The 17,081-nt window shown below is 40.5% G+C and overlaps 1 protein-coding gene across 1 annotated transcript; it reads right to left on the bottom strand.

Moving 5' to 3' along the window:
* Positions 1-2,362: 2,362 nt before the first annotated feature.
* LOC306788739 (phosducin-like) lies at positions 2,363-7,942 on the bottom strand (the record flags this gene model as incomplete). The annotated part of the gene is made up of 5 exons (XM_079284356.1): positions 2,363-2,551; positions 5,717-5,829; positions 5,985-6,204; positions 7,514-7,650; positions 7,894-7,942. 5 exons carry the CDS (start codon positions 7,940-7,942, stop codon positions 2,363-2,365), a joined length of 708 nt encoding a protein of 235 aa, XP_079140482.1.
* Positions 7,943-17,081: the final 9,139 nt, after the last annotated feature.

Below are 17,081 nucleotides of genomic sequence, written 5' to 3'. Positions count from 1 at the left end.
CTAGCTTATAGCATGTAGCATCCTGGGCATCACTGGGAATCAACACACCGCGGCTTTGAGAGCACTTGTTTGCAATTGCGCATTAACGTGATTAACCAATGATTTAACTTGCTGCTAGGACCACTGATTCACCAAACCTGCTTGCAGTCTGTGTTCCACCACAGTCCCCGACGCTGCTCTCATGATTCATTTTGTTTCTGAAGATAGATTTGATTTTGTAGCGAGTAACGAAGGTTTCAGGGGAAATGTATCGGAGTAAAAGTATCAGTTTTCTTTGCAAAATGTAGTGAAGTAAAAGTAAAAAGTAAACAGAAATATAAGTAGTAAAGTAAAGTACAGATACCCAAAAAAACTACTTAAGTACAGTAACGAAGTATTTCTACTTCGTTACTATACACCACTGCAATTAACAGTGACTAAATGTATTTTTACAAGAAATAAATGCACAAAATATTGTTTGGACTAATATACAATACTGTGCAAAAGTTTTAGGCAGGTGTGAAAAAATGCTGTAAACTAAGAATGCTTTGAAAAATGGAAGTGTTAACAGTTTATTTTCGTCAATTAACAAAATGCAGTGAATGAACAGAAGAGAAATCTAAATCAAATCAATATTTGGTGTGACAACCCTTTGCCTTCAAAACAGCATAAATTCTTCTCGGTACACTTGCACAGTTTTTTAACGAACTCGGCTGGTAGGTTGTTCCATACATCTTGGAGAACTAACCACAGATCTCCTGTGGATGTAGGCTTCCTCAAATCCTTGCCTCTTCATGTAATCCCAGACAGACTCACTGATGTTGAGATCAGGGCTCTGCGGGGGCCATACCATCACTTTCAGGACTTCTTGTTCTTCTTTACATTAAAGATAGTTCTTAATTACATTGGCTGTATGTTTGGGGTTGTTGTCCTGCTGCAGAATAAATTTGGTGCCAATCATACGCCTCCCCGATGGTATTGCATGATGGATAAGTATCTGCCTGTATTTCTCAGCATTGAGGACACCATTAATCCTCACCAAATATCCAACTCCATTTGCAGAAATGCAGCCCCAGTCGGAGGTATGGCTTTTTGGCTGCAACTCTTCCACGAAGACCACTTCTGGCCAGACTTCTCCGGACAGTAGATGGGTGTACCTGGGTCCCACTGGTTTCTGCCAGTTCTGAGCTGATGGCACTGCTGGACATCTCCCGATTTCGAAGGGAAATAAGCTTAATGTATTTTTCATCTGCTGCACTAAGTTTCCTTGGCTGACCACTGTGTCTACGATCCTCAACGGTGCCCGTTTCTTTGTGCTTCTTCAAAAGAGCTTGAACAGCACATCTTGAAACCCCAGTCTGCTTTGAAATCTTTGTCTGAGAGACCTTGCTGATGCAGTATAACTTTCTTGTGTCTTGTTGCTGTGCTCAGTCTTGCCATGGTATATGACCTGCTGTGACATGAAACGGTCTTCCACAACCTCACCTTGGTAGCAGAGATTGGCTGTTCCTCACCCAGTTTTAAGCCTCCTACACAGCTGTTTCTGTTTCAGTTACTGTGTTTCAACCTACATCATCAAATTGATGATCATTAGCGCCTGTTTGGTATAATTGGCTGATCATACACCTGACTATAATCCTACAAAACCCTGACTTTGTGCAAGTGTACCTATAGGAATTGATGCTGGTTTGAAGGCAAAGGGTAGTAACACCAAATATTGATTTGATTTTTCTTTTGTTTGCTCACTTTGCATTTTGTAAATTGATAAAAATAAACAATTATTATTCATATTTTTCAAAAGCATTCTTAGTTTACAGCATTTTCTTCACAACTGCCTAAAACTTTTGCACAGTACTGTATATATTTACGGAGTTTCACTGTCATAGAAAATGAATTTAACCTATTTGGAATTAACGGTCTCTTACTGTAGTGATTTGACAGTTTTTCACTGTAAAATCGACAGACATGTTTTTACAATGTATGGCCCATATTGCGCCCACATAAATATAGTGTAATATATTGCCACAGAAATACTGCCAGAGAGATCAGTCCAATGTACAATGTAACACAGACAGACACAGACAGCACCTTGGTGATATCAGCTTTTATTGGAGAGCTGTGATATGACTGCAAAGCAGTATTTCTGCAGACTTCCTCACACCAAATGGTTTGCACCTAACTGCTTCTATATGCACTCAGCATCCTGTGTGTGCTGGTGAATGTTTACTATTGTGTGTGTATCTGCACATGCAATGTAAAGACTTTCTTAACTCTTACACTGCTTCTTCCTGTTTCCTCTCCCTCTGCCTTCATCCACTCTCCTCCACATGTAAACCATTTCTCCCCCTTCTCTCAACATCATCATTTTCTCCTTCCCCTCTCACTATTCCACGTCCCCTCCCTCGGCCTCATCATCAGCACATGCTGTGAAGTCCTTCTCGGATAGCAGGCCATATTCGTTGAGAAACCCCTCCACGTCCGTCGCGAAGAAGTCTTCATTGAAGTGTTTGGTAACAGCCAGGAAATTACCCAGTAACTCACCAGCTTTGTAGACCAGCAGAGCAGGAAGAACCTGGAGGGAGATGAACAGGAAGATAAAAGCAGCTGCAGGCTGTCTCTGAGTTCAGTTAAGGGACAGTGAGACTGGTTTTAATATAGTCAGTACTCAGCATCTCATCACAATCATATTTCATGTTTTTTTATTTAATAGCAAGGTGTTTAATTCAATGCTAGTCCGGTTTCAGTTATACCATTGCAAATGCTGAATCAACAATTTGTTATTTTGTTTTTACAGCCTCTAAGTGAAACTGAAAAGTCAGTTAATTCAGTGTGGCTTTGTGGACACAGTGGATCACACTATCGGCATGAAGAGAGCTAAAAAAACACTTAACTTTGGGCCCATATTGACGAGCCGTACATTAACGTAGAAACATGATTCAAAGTTTAAAACGTAGACAAAACGCTGCACTTTATTGAGCCAAAGGGACATTTTGATAGCTAGCACAGTTTTCATGAAGTCACAGATTAACTTTCAGGAAAATTTTGTGTCTGTTTCAGATTTTATAATGGGTGTGTACTTTATAATGGGTGTGTATTGCGCAGCTCGTTAAGAGCTAGAGTGAGAGCATAACCGTGAGAGTTATTGCTCTAGCTCCCACAATTTCTACTCTTTATACACCATTTTTGGCCTAAAAGCTTGGAAATGTTGTGCTGTTGCACACAGATGTCTGTGGAATCCAACGGACTGACACATTTGGCTCAAAGAGCCACAGAGCGACATGAACTCCAACCAACTGCTCCATTGGACTCCATGTTAAATCTGACCACTCATTTCTCAAAGAAAGCAGACGGTACCAGTTTTGCATATTGCGCTTGAGCTCACATTTTTAAGACCACAAACATAAAAAACACATCTCCGCGTTTGCCAGAATCTTATCTCTCTCACGGTACCCATATTTTATTGATTAGGCTCATGGTTTTGGAACCAATTAGACGTAGAGATACAATGGAGACTGGGTCCGCCCACTTACTGTCAAAATGAAAAACTACTCGCGAGCGAGCAGGTTTAAGCTTAGCGAGCGACTTTTGCTCGCGCGAGACAGAATTTTGCTCGAGGAGTGATGTAAAAGCGCTCGTCAAAGTAAAATACGTGCGCGGCTGTTTGATTTTCACGCGCGCATGGATCTCATTTGCGCTCTCGAATTTTGACAGTGATTTGCCTTCATATGAAGTAGTCTTTAAGAATGACGTAAGAGCTTCCTGTAAAATATTCCTCTGTAAACTCAAACAGACTCATTTCCTGTAAAGTTTTATTTTTCAGACTTAGTTACAACGCTGCGGGTTTTGCTCTCTCACATTATATTTACTTTAAAATGAACACTTACAAATAAAAGTTTACTAGATTATGGATCAATAAATGAGGTCAACACATGTCTCTCACTCGTAGCTCTGCTGGTGACTGAAGTCTCTGTCCTACTGGAGAGCAATCAATGTTTAGTTCCTTTATAGTTTATGTGTGTGGACTTCACAATAGTTGTGTAGAACAAAATAAGCATTAATAAGAAAAGGAACATCCTCCGTTTTGTGTCCGTCCTCCTCAAAGCCGCTAACCGTGACTTCAGACGTCCACTCCGTATGGCTTGTAAACCGCTGGACACGCCACCAAAATAAAAAAAATGTAATAGTTTGTCAACTAAAATGTGTGTCACATCCTATTACGTCACTGTCAAGCGCCTTTCTCTGCAGGTGGCTAATTATGATTTGCAGACCTCCGCCCTCGGTAAACTATTGTAAACTATTGTGCATGTTTTAAGAGATCTCTAGGAAGCAGCGTTCCTGTGTATGTGTTTGGTGCTTTTATTGTGGAGGATGAGACGGAAAGTGAAAAAGAGGTTCTGGTGAAGTGTGCGAGAAGTGAATAAAGTTGCTGCCGTCTTGGCGCAGATTACGGAGCCCTGTGTTTATTTTTTCATTATTATCATAAATTATAGGCGCAACATTAACGCTCGGCTGCACTATCAATGGATAAATCCAAAAAAAGAAAAGTCATGGAGGAAAATAGAGAGTTTAATTCTGTGTATTCATTTGCTTTTACTGCCAACGATGCTGGCTTACCTGTATGCTTGAAATGTGGCGAGAAATTAGCAAACAACAAGAAATGTAATGTTGAAAGACACTTCCAGAACAATTACACAGGTAAAATAGCAATAAAATGTCAAGAATTGTCTTTATTCTTGTTCTATAATTTCATAAATACAACAAACTATAGTTTTGTATATATAATTGTTGGGATCTGACTATATGGCTTCAACATGTGCTGTGGAACAAAGAGTCAGGTCTTCCCTTTTGCAAGCAAAGGTTTCATCCTGATTGTGGTTTGATGAGCACCAAACCCCCTCTGAAGGAATTTCACATGAGGGTGTGAGTTTCCTCCCCCCCAAAAAATATGCGTTCATGAAGTCACCTGAAAGCACCGCTGCAATCTCATTGGCCGAGAGCCAAGACACCCCAGGACCCCTGTAGTTCAGACTATTGAAAAGAGGGGTGTGTGTGTGTGGGTGGGTGTGTGTGTGTGTGAGCAAAAGGGGGGGGGGGGGGAGTGTTGTACGTGTGTGTACGTAGGGGGAGGAGCGAGGGAACAGCTCAGTGATGTGTGACGTAGTTGGGACGCGGTGACGTCTCTCATGCGCGAGACACAAAATGGCGGAGAGCCAACAGGAGACCCGGCGTCTACACGTGCCGGTAGCCGTTAAGCACGTAGCTAGGTTAGCTCAAAACTATATGTGTGTGTGAGTTAGTAAAAGAGAAAGGAACAAAACAAAATGAAATAAAACAAGCGATTACGATCCTCTGCGCCGCGCGGGAGTACGGAAGATTGCTCTCTCAGCCAGGGGAGAGAACAGCGACTCTTTGTCTCAGCCGGCGGTTCTGACCTCCTGAACTGATGAGAAGCAACTTCGACCTCACTGCGGCTCGCCCAACACAGATCACAGTAGCATGGAATACACGCTACTTCTACACCACCCCAACGATCTCAGCGACCGTTAGTGTCGGCGATTATTAAGCATACGCCACGTTATAAAAATGAACAGTACTTTAAGCACGTAAACAAGATAAAATAAACACAAATGAACTCTCTAACTCTGCCCAGAATCTCTACGCCTTACGGTACGCCCTTACGGCCCGCCACTGTTACTAAGATTACCGTCATCATTTTCTTTGCTCTTGGTTTACTAACCTCAGGCGAGAAGCACTCAGCAGCGCCTGTTGCCACGGCATCAATACGACAGAATTTAATGCTTGGGTACTCTGAAGCCAGACAGTCCAGACAGAAGTTCAGATGTTCACAGCCTGACAGGACAAATGGAACAAGCACAACCATTAGCCGACAGCACTGTAGTGAACCATCTCACTGGACATTTCTGGAGTTTGGGTTGAAGCAATGAGACTATTCTGTACAGGAGTGGTATCGTGATTCAATGAGCTAAGACTTAAACAAAAGAAACCTTTAACACCGTGCTGGTAGATGTGGACTACCACTAGGGTCAGCCGGTGTTCCTTCTCTATGACTTCCAGGAAGGCGTCTCCGGTTTCAAGCTCGTACACTTCTTCAAACGTGGGGCCGCAGCTCAGGCGCTCGTGCATTTCCTGCATGCAATGTTTTCTGTATCGTTTCAGGCCGCGTTCGTCCTCTTCTTGGATCATTTCGTACTCCTGAACGCTCATCTGGAGGTGGAGGAAAAACATGTTACTCCTTCGCGTTTTTTGTTAATATTCAATGTATTCTCTTGGCAGACGTTTGTGTCCAACGCAACATACAGTAGATTGTTGTTGTGTGTACTGCAGTGGCGGGCCGGGCATTTTATACCTAGGCCTTCAGTGTTGTCCTACAGCTGAAATACCACCTTATAATCACATGATGGCGCCACAGATATTATCAGTTTCTAAGGCTGTAACTATGTACTGTTAAATGTACGTATTACATGTACGTACGAATGTTACGAGACTTGCAATACGTTTGAATAGTACTAGAGCATCTGGAAAATGCAGAAGCTTATATTCAGGAAAATATAATGTTTTCTGCGCTGGCTGTGGGACCCACCATCATCCCTTAATGACAAGCCGAGGCCCAAAGAGATCATCTTATGATTTTACTTTCACAACTTGAACATTGAACGTACTGCTCTGCAGTGTCTTTCCTCGTCAGCCCCCTGTGTCATGGTGCATCTCACTCAGTCAGAATGCCCATATTTCATTGGCTGAGCTGCATCACGTGATGTGATTCACTACCCGACAGCCTCTGCTGTTTCGTTTCACGATAGTCACATGCTCGCCCACTGACCAATCACAGCACACTCTGCACTCGCCGCAGAGCTGCATGGACACTGAGCTGCACTAATGCTGACCTCATTATAGGCCGGCTAGCAGGCGCTGACACGTCGAAGAATACGCCCAACATGTCAAACTAAAGATCTGGTTGGTTGAAGAATATGACAATCAACAATATCGTCTCCATTTACTTTAATCTGCACTGGCTGCACCTGAGACTCTGCAGGCCTCTGCCTCTGTTCTTACCTAGAGACACAGAGGTGAGATCTGATTGGATAAAAGCTCTACTTAAAACAAGCTGCACTGGAAGCAGAGCAACTGAGGAAGATAGTAGCTGTGCAATGAGAAAATAAGATAATGGGAAAAATATTTTTGTAAATTATCATACATGTAGTGTATTTAAGAAAAATTATTAAATTATAAAATAGATATAGCGTTGTGATTCTGTTTAGGCCAGCAGAGAAGGCCTTGCAGGCCCTGACGGCCCGCCACTGGTGTACTGTATGTTTTTGTTTGATCGTGTCTATCTTCCTGTAAGTGCTTGAATGTCCCAGATTTTTATTCTGTTCCTCTGTACATATCTTTTTGATTTTGTTGGCAAATATCTGTGCAATTGTGGCCGAGTCGCTTGTCATCCTCTGATTAACTCTAAAACAGGGCGATGGCGTGTTTATGTGCGTAAGGGTCGGTGAGTCTTTCCGTCCACCTTTCTGTTGAGTCTCTCCTTGTCGTCCTCCCGTGGTTTGGACATTTGTCTGAGCAGCTCTCTCTTGCTTTGGGGGACAGTCTGATGCACGCTGTCCAACTTAAACCTTCTCCAGTCATTAATTACACCTTTTGGACCTGCAGATACGAAGACATGACTTCATGAAGACATACTTAAATACAACGTACGGTTGAAACTGCATTGAAATGAGTCGCACCATTAAGTGCACGTCGGGTGATGACTCAGTAATACTTTGTATAGAGACAGAATTCATTGGTTTTGAGTCAGATTTGTACATCTGATGATTTCCCAGAGCTACACTATGCAGAGTGATTTAAGCAATTTATGCCCACTGCATCTTCCTGATTCGTGCCTCTGACCTGTGTGGTTGGCAGGCAACTCCTGCTCTTCCTGGGTAGAGCCAGACATCCTGCTAGCAGTCTGCAATACAGAGAACACACAAACTGCATAACCTGACTGTATATTGATCCATTGTTCTCGCTCAACTGCATCGATGCATATATGATTTATGGATCATGTATGTGTCCCTGGTATTTGCTAAATAAAAGTTGAGCTGGACTAAGAACTAATTCAGACAGCAAAATACACCAAAGAATACACATTGTTATTGGGGTGAAAAAAATGCTGTGTTCGTGTGAACATAACAGCAGTATCCAACACTTTGCCACATCCATGTGTAAATGTTGGACACACTGTTATCACGACCACTTACTGTGAGCCGGGCTGAGGTTTACGAATCAGATTACGTTGAGATTACCGGGAGTCTGACGTGTACACATGCCTAGGACACCATAACATGTGTGTGTGTGTGTGATATGAGATTATCTGCTATCTGTCATTCTGTTCACCTTTTCGTAACCCAAATAAAGTATTATTCTATTGTTGCGAACCTAAAAATGTAAGATGAATCTCTGCTGACAGACTCAATTTTTAGAGGAAAAAAAGGAAAGAATATTACTTAATAATCTATAAAGGATAGTTAGGATTATTTGATTTTGGGTTGTATGTAGTAATCATTTATAGTCAGTGTTTTATGCACAGTAGACAGCGGTCAGGTATTAGGTGGGTCAAACACCAAAATAACTGGCAAATTACCCATTCATTTATTCATTCATGTGCAATATCAATATCAATGTACACCACTGTGCAATACCAACACTTCATATTTCCTACTTCATATATGCAATAATGTAAACTCAACAACTCAGTTTGATTGTATCATATCTTAGTTTTTGTTGTTTTTTATGGTTTAGTTATTTATTATATTCACTGTTTGATAACATTTATTACACTTGTTTTGTTTTTAACGGATGTCTCTTGTTGCATCTACTTTGCTGCTGTAATCCTGCTAATTTCCCCGCTGTGGGACTAATAAAGGATTATCTTATCTTTTATTTCGGTGTCTAAAACACGTTTAGTTGCTGCCCTCGTCCACTGCAGCACGTTGCTTTGCTCCCCTGCTGGTACTCCTGTCTGTTACTCCATACACTGACTGGATAAGTACCTAATATAACCCCACTTCAAATAATCCAAACTATCCCTTTAATCAGTGATTATGCTGGAATTCAAGGAATTATAAAATGTAATTCTGTAATGTCAAACACTTGACCTCTCTTTTCTTTTTTTTGTCAAAGTAACCGAAAGGTGACATGAACGCTTCCTTTAAATATCAAATAAACCAACAGCAGTTACGATGTTGCGATTAGATGCCGAGTGTGTACTGATGCTCTGAGTATCGAGGAATACATTCATGGGGCACATCTACCCTGGATACACTGGTAGAGGCCACATGAAAGCCGGTGTGCTGATAGAGCTCGATGACAACAGGGTCCTGGTCAACACTGCGTCAGTGGTAAAACTGATAATGCCCTTTAGTCTGAGGCAGCAACTCCTTCATGACATCAAAGCAATACATTTCTTACCTGGTTGGTTTTTCATTAATTCAAATGCAGTTCAGCCAGTGGACTTTAACACAGATGTCAAAATTGCATAACATGACATCAAAACAAAAACACTTCATAATATATGCATATGCATGAACAAATGATTTGACTAAAGCAACGCTTCTGTAAGCATATTCAAATGGATGGAATTTGTGTATAAAATAAAACTCAAATCTCTAACACTTGCACTTTAGTGTGGAGAAACTAAACGTGTAGCTTCAGAATTCAGAAGATGATGAGACTTAGACATGGTATATCTGCATTGTATGTCACTAAAACAGCCAGAAATTCTTACCTTTGCGTCTTTGAGTGAGAACAGATGTCTCTCGGTTTCTTACAGCTTGTTCTTTTATTCAACCTTTGCCAGTTGTTTCTATTTGTTTTCATCTGTCAATCGAGGCTTTCACTGAGTAGCGTGTCCACATGTAGATGGACAGGAGGAAGGGGAACACAAGTTTAGTAAAGGGTGGAGAGAGATATGAGGGAATAAGCTTTATCTTCACAGTCATCTCCATCGTCACTGTAATATGATGTTGTCTAATATGATTAGGTGTGATACCAGGCTCAGTGTTATGGACTAATGACGGCAGAGTAGACACAAGTAAGCGATGTACTGGGGATATAACTATCCAGTTGCCAGTTTTACATTTTGGTATCCTATTAGCCATTTCCACAGTGACCTTCCTCAAATTTGTATACATAATGATTCCGTGGATAGCTCCAAACCGAGACCTGTCACAATAATTTTCTGGTAATTCAATGGATTAATAGTCAAAATAATATAACCACATCATGAAGCCGATTTTTGTTTACCCCGTGGAATTAAATACTTGACAAATGAAAAGCACAGAGTATTTTATCACTTAATTAAAAACTCAAGTGCACAATTAACAGATTTTCGGAAAAATATATAACAAGTATGTGCTTGTTATTATCAATTTAGACAATGTAATTGTGTATCCTGTATCTTAATATATAATTTCATCTCAATATGATTCCATTGAAACATGATTATCATATTGAATTATTGCCCAGCCCTAGCATCAATCACATCATTAAAGCATCACAGAAAGTGGTGCTTTAATGATGTGAACGGTAATATAGTGACCGTAGCAATAAAAGTAGTGACACTCACTGTAGTAGTAGCACGAGCACTTACAGCCCCAGGACCAGTAGTGTCAGTGATGAACAACTTTCTTAAGCAATCATTCATTTACCAAATCAAAGCCTAGAACAGACAGCACTGGACCAGCGAGACAGCAAACACACCCTCACTATGACACCATCCTAATGCCAACACATCAGGAAAGCAAACCCTTTTAGACAACATTTTAAATGTCAAAGAAAGAACACCTCTTGCAGACGACGCCCCCCAATTTGGGGGCTCTCTGGCTTAGGGGGGGGTAGCAAATATCGTCCAAAAATTGTCATATTGATAGCGAATATTGTGCATGTGTACATTTTATATACCGGATTAAATAGCAACGTATGGGCAACACTATCATATAAGTGACTTTTTACACACTCCAAACACAACTATACACTACTAATAGAAGCAACTAGAAAATGTGGCATAATACCACGTATTTCTGGCCAAGAATCTGCGTCTTATTTACTGCGCCTCGATATTGGAACACCAAGCTAACAGCTACACGGCTAATCAATACATTCGCGAGCATTAGCATTTGACGCAGAACCCAGAAATGCCTTCGGTTTTTCTCTCCGTGAAACCAGTACAAAGCTGTGAGCCAACAACGCCAACACAACAGTTCCCTTCACCGGAAAAAATCATCGCCATCTGCTTACCTTTCATGAAGAATCACAAAAATAACGGCGATAATTATCCGGTTCAAAGCTAGAATCATTGTTGGCAACTACATCCTGTCTGTTTCTCATCTGTTTCCTGTAGAAGGGGGGTCAATCTAACTTGCTGGACCTGTGGGTGGGTGGTCAGACTTTTGGCGAATGGAATTTTACGCTCGGGATGCACCGAACCTTTTGCGTCTTTACTCGCTGAAAGTTCTGTCAATCTACAATCTACAGACGACCGCCTTCCTGAGACTCTGACGCGTCGAAGGCGGGCTCATTGACTGAAATCGACCGATGATAGGCTGAGCTAGACTCCCATACACTCCCACAGCAACTGGAATTCAGATGAGATAATCCCATGGATGAGAGCCAGAAACAGGCTCTGAGAGGACCCTGGCCCTCAGAGCCAAACGGCTGTATGCCAAACGGCTGTATGTTGATGTATTGAATAATATGAGTGATAAAAAAAGTGAAATATATAGTTATATAGTATATAAAAGTACAATGTAAGAGCTGCAACAGCTGGTTCCAAAATGACAACCTCGCATGACCTCTCTGTACTAAAAGCCTCTATAATTTTCTTATTCTTCACTTTATCCCAGCCAAACTTCATTCTAGGACTACTGATCGGTTGTGCTATGATTTGGGAGAGTTTTTTTCAGGTGAACCTGAACATTTTCAATTTGAGCTGGGTAATATCTTCATATACTATATTAACCAGCAACATATACACAATATTCACCCATCTGAACAATCTCACAAGTGTTATCTGAATTATAGCATCACAAATTATTAAAATAGACCTTATAGTTACAGAATTGAATTGAAGTCTCTTTAGTATGCCATTTTCGAGCAGAGGCCTAAAAATAGTGCGTGTGTTTAATATTAAACCTGACCCCAGACGAGTTACCCACACGTTAGAAGCTTGCTTTTTGAGTAGTCGGGAAATATCCAACCCTCTCTAGGTTCAGCCAGGGTACGCTAGTGTCCAGTTTCATACAGTGACTATGTTAGAAAAATTCACTCGAGACTGGTGTAACAATCATTCATCATTGGACATTTATTCTTTGCAGAGAAGGAGACAGGGTTGATTCACATACAGAATGTACATCAAGACCGCTCGAAGATCTGTCTCCGAGTCTCTGGTATTTATACTCAGTAAACAACATGCAGTGGGCTGCACAGGGTAACACACACACATTTCGCGTTTTACACAGGCGTCTACGTATCTGGACACTTTAACTATTCATTCTAGTACAAAGGTCACTTTCTATCGCAAATGAGCCCTGCGTAAGTATTGACGCTTTCTACACGTTTACCATTAGCATTAATGTGAAATTAACGTCATGACGTTTTCAGGCAGGTGGACTGCGGACAAATTGAGATGTTTTAATAAGTGCCAAATTTAAATGAGTCCGATTAATTAATTAACTGGTCAATCTTTTTAACATTAAAGCAAAGCTATTAAGGACATCTTCTGTTAGCTAGCATGACGCATTAACGTTAGCTGAGGTTTGCTCTGCTCTGCAGCGTAGATCGTGATCACTGATGTTAGCCTAGCAAGCAAAAGGTAATGAAACATTAGCATTAGCATAATATGTTCTCTTCTTTCCCAAGTCGTCTCAAACCCAAATGAACTGGTGTAAAGGGTATTTAACACTGCTTACTGTAAAATATTAATAAAACAACACAGTCTGAAGACAGTTGAACAAGTGTAAAATTTGGTTAATCTCGACCATAGACTGTATGTGGTCTCCACGCACCTCGTGCTCGGTCACTGCGCTGCTCGCCAGTTCCCAGCATGCCCCAACAGCATCGACTTCGACACATGACCTGGTGCGTTCAGGTACTGTTGATGTGACATTTTTGCAATTTAAATTAGTGTACATTACTAACAGTATTATTAATCCATTTTTTACTAAACTGAGGGCCTTCTGGTATGGATACAACCCAGCCACTTTGTTGCTGACCAGATATGTTAATTTCACACATTGTACAATACTAACATTTTTAGAATGATAGTACTGACATCTCACTCACTGGCATTAATGCAAATCGTTAGTCTTCCTATTATAAAGAGAAAATAAGTATTACTTAGTTGTAAAAGTGATTATAAGATATTTGGAAATTATTTGAAATTTGGAACGCACACATAAATACATAAGTGGTTATGTTTTTTGACAAATTGTTAAATTAAAGAGAAGAAAATGTAAATTGAATGGAGTATTTTTTTAACTGGATCATTTAACTGGGATTTTTCAATTGTACATTATCTAGATGTTACACCACAAGGTGGTGCAATTAGTCTACCTCTATTCTCAAATATGACTGTGTATTAAACTTTGGAGCAGAGGAGCTAACGACTTTTTTCTCCACGTGCACGTATATTGGGAATAAAGTTAACTAAAACTGGACTTTGACAGAGTAAATGTGATAACCACAAGTTGTGGTGCAATGCAACTACATTTACTCAAGCCCTGTACTTAATTCTGGAGTATAGGTTACTAAGTATTTCCATTTAATACTACTTTATTATTCCACTACAATACATTTCAGATGGAAATATTATACAATTGATCAACTTGTTTTATGTATATTTGTTTTAAATCATGTCACCTTTTTAGTAATTCTAAAGTGATCTTCCTTATCATTTCATTTTTCAGAACATTTCTACAACATTCTTTAAAGAAGCAGATACATTTAAAAACACTGCACTACGTTGCTTTATGAAGCTTCACAAACATATTTGGGTTATTTGCAGATTAAAATGTCCCAACAGTATAAAAATGAGATAAATCACATCCACGTTGTCCAATTCAACAGTTAGATGCAACGTTAATGCATTAGTGGTGTAAGCGGTAATAATTACACGGATTTAACATTTGATGCAGTAATAAGAGGTGTTGTTTAATGCATTTAGTTTGTATTTCTTACAAAATCGCCAAAATAGTGTGTGCATGTGTGTGTGTGTGTCGCTGCACAGGATTTGATCCACACATGAATAAATGGTGCTTCTTCACCTATCTTCTCCAGGATGCCAAAAATGATGCTTTAGGACCCAATACCGTGCTTGTGTATGCAGTAGTATATTTATGTTGTAATTATTACTAACACAGGTTGGCATGTTTACAGCTGTACCAGATATGGCTCAGTAATCATATTTTGCGCATTACATGTCATCACGTAATTATTGCCTTAGCAAATGGGTTACTTTGAATGGAATGGACGTACAGTGAAAACAAACTAAAATGTGCTTTGATGGCAATCTTCGGCCCCCGTAATGGCCCCCACATCACATGCCATAGAGGTCCAATTATCACGTGACACAGGCGCTACACTACGGTTGTCACGGAAACGAGCCCCTCATCAAACAGCGTCCAGCCTGGCAACTGCAAGCGGCAACGTCTAAGAAATAGAGTACAAATTTACCGATATTTAATCTGTGGTGAGTACAAGCCATTCCCAGTCTTCGTAGTTTGAACCCCGGTGTAACATAGTGCCAGCTAGAGAAGAAAAAAGACGACACCTGTGAAATAATAGGTACCGTGTTTTTAGAGTTGGTTGTGGGATCTGCCTGTCGTCACAGTGAGCCTAAACGAAATGTGACTTCCGTTCAGGACATTCAAACTAAAACCGTTAGCAGTTTGCGGGGCAGGAGGAGGGAATATAAAACACATAAAATCAATACAAAGCAAAACATAATTGCTAATAAAGAATGCACTTATATGGTGAGTAAATATTTACCAAATAATAATGCGAATTTTGTCAGTGGGCTTTTATTTTGAAGGCAAAGTCACCTTACTTCCGGCCTTATAGTGGATAATTTCACGATGCAGCACTAGCATCTTTGTTAAACAGCCTGAATAGTAGTGCGTTTGACGTCCCAGTCTGTAACACACACAGTGAAAGGTTTAATAGAGTGGTCTCACCGACGTCACGATCTCCTTAGTTACGAGGTCTGTCCGCCATGTTGGAGTACATACTGATCCTACATGGCGGCGAGTAAACAAGGAAGTGCGGCGAAAATACCATACTTTGAATCACTGGATAGTGCATCAAAGGTTCGCTACCTGGCCAAATTGAAGGTTATTGGTAACTTGGATCCCTATACATGAGTGCAGATCGTTTCAGTGCCGATCCTACTTATCTTCCATCGGTAAACTACGCCAACATCTAACGTTACACGTATCTCGTGAACAGTCCTTGTGCAGGGCCGAGATCCTTCTTGTGGCACTGGCACCTCTACGTCACTCAGCGTCAGTCTGTGGCACTCAGCGGCAGTCTGTGTCAGTTCAGCGGAAAGAGTCAGCTGTGGCAGGCGAGCATAGTTCGGACCCGTCAAGAAGCTGAGGGGGCGGAGCCACATTTACTGAGACATTTCCTGAGAACACCCATTGTTGTTACGACAGCTTCCATAAATCAGTTTTATGATTTTAGTTGAGTCACCGGAGCCCCCTGTTCTCTGTATGCATCCTTAGAACAAGTACGTTGTACTTTTTTGTTTCTCATTCATTTTATTTAAGTATGATTTTGCTGGTTTTACAACAAAATGGAACATAATACACTCTTTCCAAATTATTACTTTTATAGTCATTTACAACAATCGGCTAAAATCATGAAAATAAATCATCCGTTTTATTATCATTTAAATATATATATATATATATATATAGAATTTGTTTTAATTAAAACCCATAAAATGTCCAATCCAAAAATACATGTTTGAAAATATCTTCACTCTTCCTCTGCTTATATGTATATGTCGTCAGTAGGTGCCACAAGCTGCCAGAGAGTGCCAGAGAGTGACGCAGAGTGATGCAGGGTGACACAGAGTGACGCAGAGTGCCAGAGAGTGACGCAGGGTGAAATATATATATATCAAATATATACAGATCTGGTCAGATACATTGTACATGCATGTCATTGTGTGCGTGTGTAGGAATTAACTTTAAACTAACCCCTAACTTCATCCCCCCCCCCCCCACACACATATATATATATATATATATATATATATATATATATATATATATATATATGATCTGACGTTAAACTCATATCAAGCAATGCTGAGGCTGCATCTCTGTGTTTCGCCTGTTGTACACGCTCGACACGTCTCTGGCACCCGACTGCTGTCACGGGCCGATGAAGCTTCGGTAACCTTCTCATGTCCAAGTTTTAGAGACGGAGACCAGTCTGGATTATCGGCATCTTGGAGAGTAGAGGGTTTACCTGAAACAGTTTGTAATAAACATTGAAATACAAGTTTACCAAAGTAGTCTTATCGGATTAATTTATATTTCCTTTATTAAATACTGTTCACAAACGAATTTGTAAATAAAATCACTGAGTACTTATAAAGTGATCCGCACATACTCTAGTGTACGCCAAATTCCATTCCTTTATATCTCGAGAGATGCGTGACAGCCATTTCTCGCGACGTCGCTTGGATAGCTCCTTCGTGTCATTTCCTTGATGTGTAATGACCGCTGGCAAACGAAAGAATGATTTCTTGTCTATCAGCTCTGCTGCCACAACCAAAGAGCACAAAAGTTCACCACTGATAGCTTATGCGACTCAGCCGTGCATGCCAGTGGCTTTGTGTGTACTCCAACATGGCCGACAGCTAAACTGTGACGTCACACGAGATCGCTCTATATGGATGTTATGTCATGCAATGAAGCTAAATAAGAATCACAATTTGGGACCTGATGCTTTAATCTGGTTCAGAGAACATTTGACACTTAGTAAAAATTCACACACACATTGACGGAGTGCTCGGTAATTAATTAATG

This window comes from Melanostigma gelatinosum (genome assembly GCF_949748355.1).
Source record: "Melanostigma gelatinosum genome assembly, chromosome: 15".
NCBI classification, from domain to species: domain Eukaryota; kingdom Metazoa; phylum Chordata; class Actinopteri; order Perciformes; family Zoarcidae; genus Melanostigma; species Melanostigma gelatinosum.
Note: the sequence above shows the minus strand (reverse complement) of the source record. Positions and strands in the feature narration are given on the sequence as shown.